At 40.0% G+C, this 2560-nt stretch overlaps 1 protein-coding gene across 1 annotated transcript in view; it reads left to right on the top strand.

Moving 5' to 3' along the window:
- Positions 1-2560, top strand: part of LOC110578462 (hornerin-like) — a 60021-nt gene that overhangs the window by 9269 nt on the left and 48192 nt on the right. The window contains exons 2-4 of the mRNA XM_044914349.1: positions 601-759; positions 1376-1594; positions 1689-2326. Of these exons, the coding sequence (XP_044770284.1) occupies positions 622-759; positions 1376-1594; positions 1689-2326 (995 nt within the window). The 5' untranslated portion in view covers positions 601-621. The remainder of the gene's footprint in view (positions 1-600; positions 760-1375; positions 1595-1688; positions 2327-2560) is intronic.

Genomic DNA, 2560 nt, shown 5'->3' with positions numbered 1-2560 from the left:
CATCAACATGGATGGGACTGGAGGAGATTATGCTAAGTGAAATAAGTAAAGCAGAGAGAGTCAATCATCATATGGTTTCACTTATTTGTGGAACATAAGGAATAGCATGGAGGACATTAGGAGAAGGAAGGGAAAAATGAAGGGGGGGAAATTGGAGGCAGAGATGAACCATGAAAGACTATGGACTCTAAGAAACAAACTGAGAGTTTTAGAGGGGAGGGGAGTGGGGGAATGGGTTAGCCTGGTGATGGGTATTAAAGAGGGCACGTATTGAATGGAGCACTGGGTGTTATACGAAAACAATGAATCATGGAACACTACATCAAAAACTATGATGTAATGTATGGTGATTAACACATCATAATAAAAAAAACAACTAATGATGTAATGTATGGTGATTAACATAACATAATAAAATAAAATTTAAAAAGTAAAAAAAACTAATGACGTATGGTGACATAACATAATAAAATAAAATTAAAAAAATAAAAATTAACTAACTAAATAAATAAATCCTTTTTTAAAATGTGGAAATTCATTATAATAATTGATAAGACCTAGAAAAAGACCAAGAAGTCCCCTTTTATTTCTTCTTTCCAGGTTCACTTTTACTTCCAAAAGATGTCTACTCTACTGGAAAATATCATGGCCATTATCAACCTATTCCATGACTATTCAACAACAGACAAGGAAACTGACACACTGAGCAGAGAAGAACTGAAGGAGCTCCTGGAAATGGAGTTTCGGCCAATCCTGAAGGTAAGGGATATCTGCTGGAACATAAAGGTGCATCATGCTTGCTCTGCAGCAACAATATGACAAATAATAACCGTGAGCTTTTGTGAATTATTGGTTTTGGAATAGAAACAGACTTAATCTGACTTCAAAACAGATATAATCTGTTTTCCTCTCTTTATACCTTTAATACACTACGCACACCCATGGATGTGCACAATACACAAACCCACCACATACATCTGTGAAAAAAATATAAATATTTATTGACAACAAATGAACACCAAATAATTAGTTCTTGGTATTATGTTTCCTAACTTCAAGAATGTTAAGAAGATATACTTAAGAGACAACTCACTGATAGATTTCACAACATATTGACATATAAAGAAAAAAAAGGGGGCACATGACACATCAAACTTTTTAGTGTCAACAAACCAGCGTTAAAGATATATTCTTTTAGTACAATAGCTAGAGTTTCCTCCTAATGCATCATAAGCTGAACATTTTTAAAGAAAAAACCCACAGAGTGTCCCACATTTACTTACCAAAAATAACATTCACCAAATTGTTTTTTAATTATTCAACTGACCATGTGAGTCATTCTCATGTAACCTCCCCCTGTCTTCCATATGTATAGAATCCAGATGACCCAGACACTGCTGACGTCTTCATGCATATTCTTGATTTAGACCATGACAAGAAAATAGACTTCTCAGAGTTTTTTCTGATGGTATTCAAATTGGCTCAAGCCTACTATGATATGGCCAGAAGACAGAACTTCCAAGCACCAGAGCAAAACCAAAAAAAACATGCGTACCACACACAAGAAGAAGAAGATGACATAGGGGAAGACAAAGTACAAGAAGCAAAAGAAGAAAGAATTAGAAAATCCAGTCAATCAGGAAAAAATCATAGAAAGGGGAAGAAAACAATATCCAACAGCCCAAAAGGAAGAGGAGGAAAGGGACATGAACGGACATCAGACAGCTCTAGACATGCACGATCCCATGAGGGTCAGACAGCTGACGGTAGACACTCTGAGTCAGGATCTCCCCATCACCAATCATCCACTTGGACACATGGCTCTAGACAATCACAGTCTGGACATGGAAAATCGTCATCTGAAATCAGGCCAGCGAAAAGCCCAGGATCCAGGATTAGTCAGAACAGTGATAGCGAAGGACACTCAGAAGATTTGGAAATACAGTTTGGATCTGGCTCAGAAAACCAACATGGATCTGCCCATGGCCATGCAGGAGACAGCTCAAGATGCTCTGAGTCTCATCAATGGCAGACAGACCATCATGCACAGTCTAAGTCTACCCATAGACGGTCAAGCTCTGGTACCAGAAGAAGACAAGGATCTAGTCATGGACACTCTACACACACCTCTAGACAATCCAGGTCTCCTTATGGAGACACATCCTCTCAGGGATACACTGGCTCCTTCCATAGGCAGTCAAAACCAAGCACAAGAGGAAGACAAGAACCTTGGCATGAGCAGTCAGCAGACAGATCCAAACATTCAGGCACTGAATATGGACAACAATCCTCCAGATCTAGGGCAAGCAGGCATCGGGGATCCAGTGTGAGTCCGGCCAGCGACACTGAAGGACATTCAGAAGATTCATGTAGAGAATCCTCAATGACCCACAAAAGAACTGGTTCCACATCAAGGAATCAACATGGGTCTACCCAGAGCAGGTCAGCTGAGAGATCCAGGCAGTCAGGGTCCCATAAAGGGCAGAGGGCCAAACAAAGACAGTCTGACTCTTCCCACCGAGACTCAGGATCCACCACCAGGGAAAGACAAGGGCGCCAC

Source organism: Neomonachus schauinslandi, chromosome 4, assembly GCF_002201575.2.
Source record: "Neomonachus schauinslandi chromosome 4, ASM220157v2, whole genome shotgun sequence".
NCBI lineage: Eukaryota > Metazoa > Chordata > Mammalia > Carnivora > Phocidae > Neomonachus > Neomonachus schauinslandi.
Note: the sequence above shows the minus strand (reverse complement) of the source record. Positions and strands in the feature narration are given on the sequence as shown.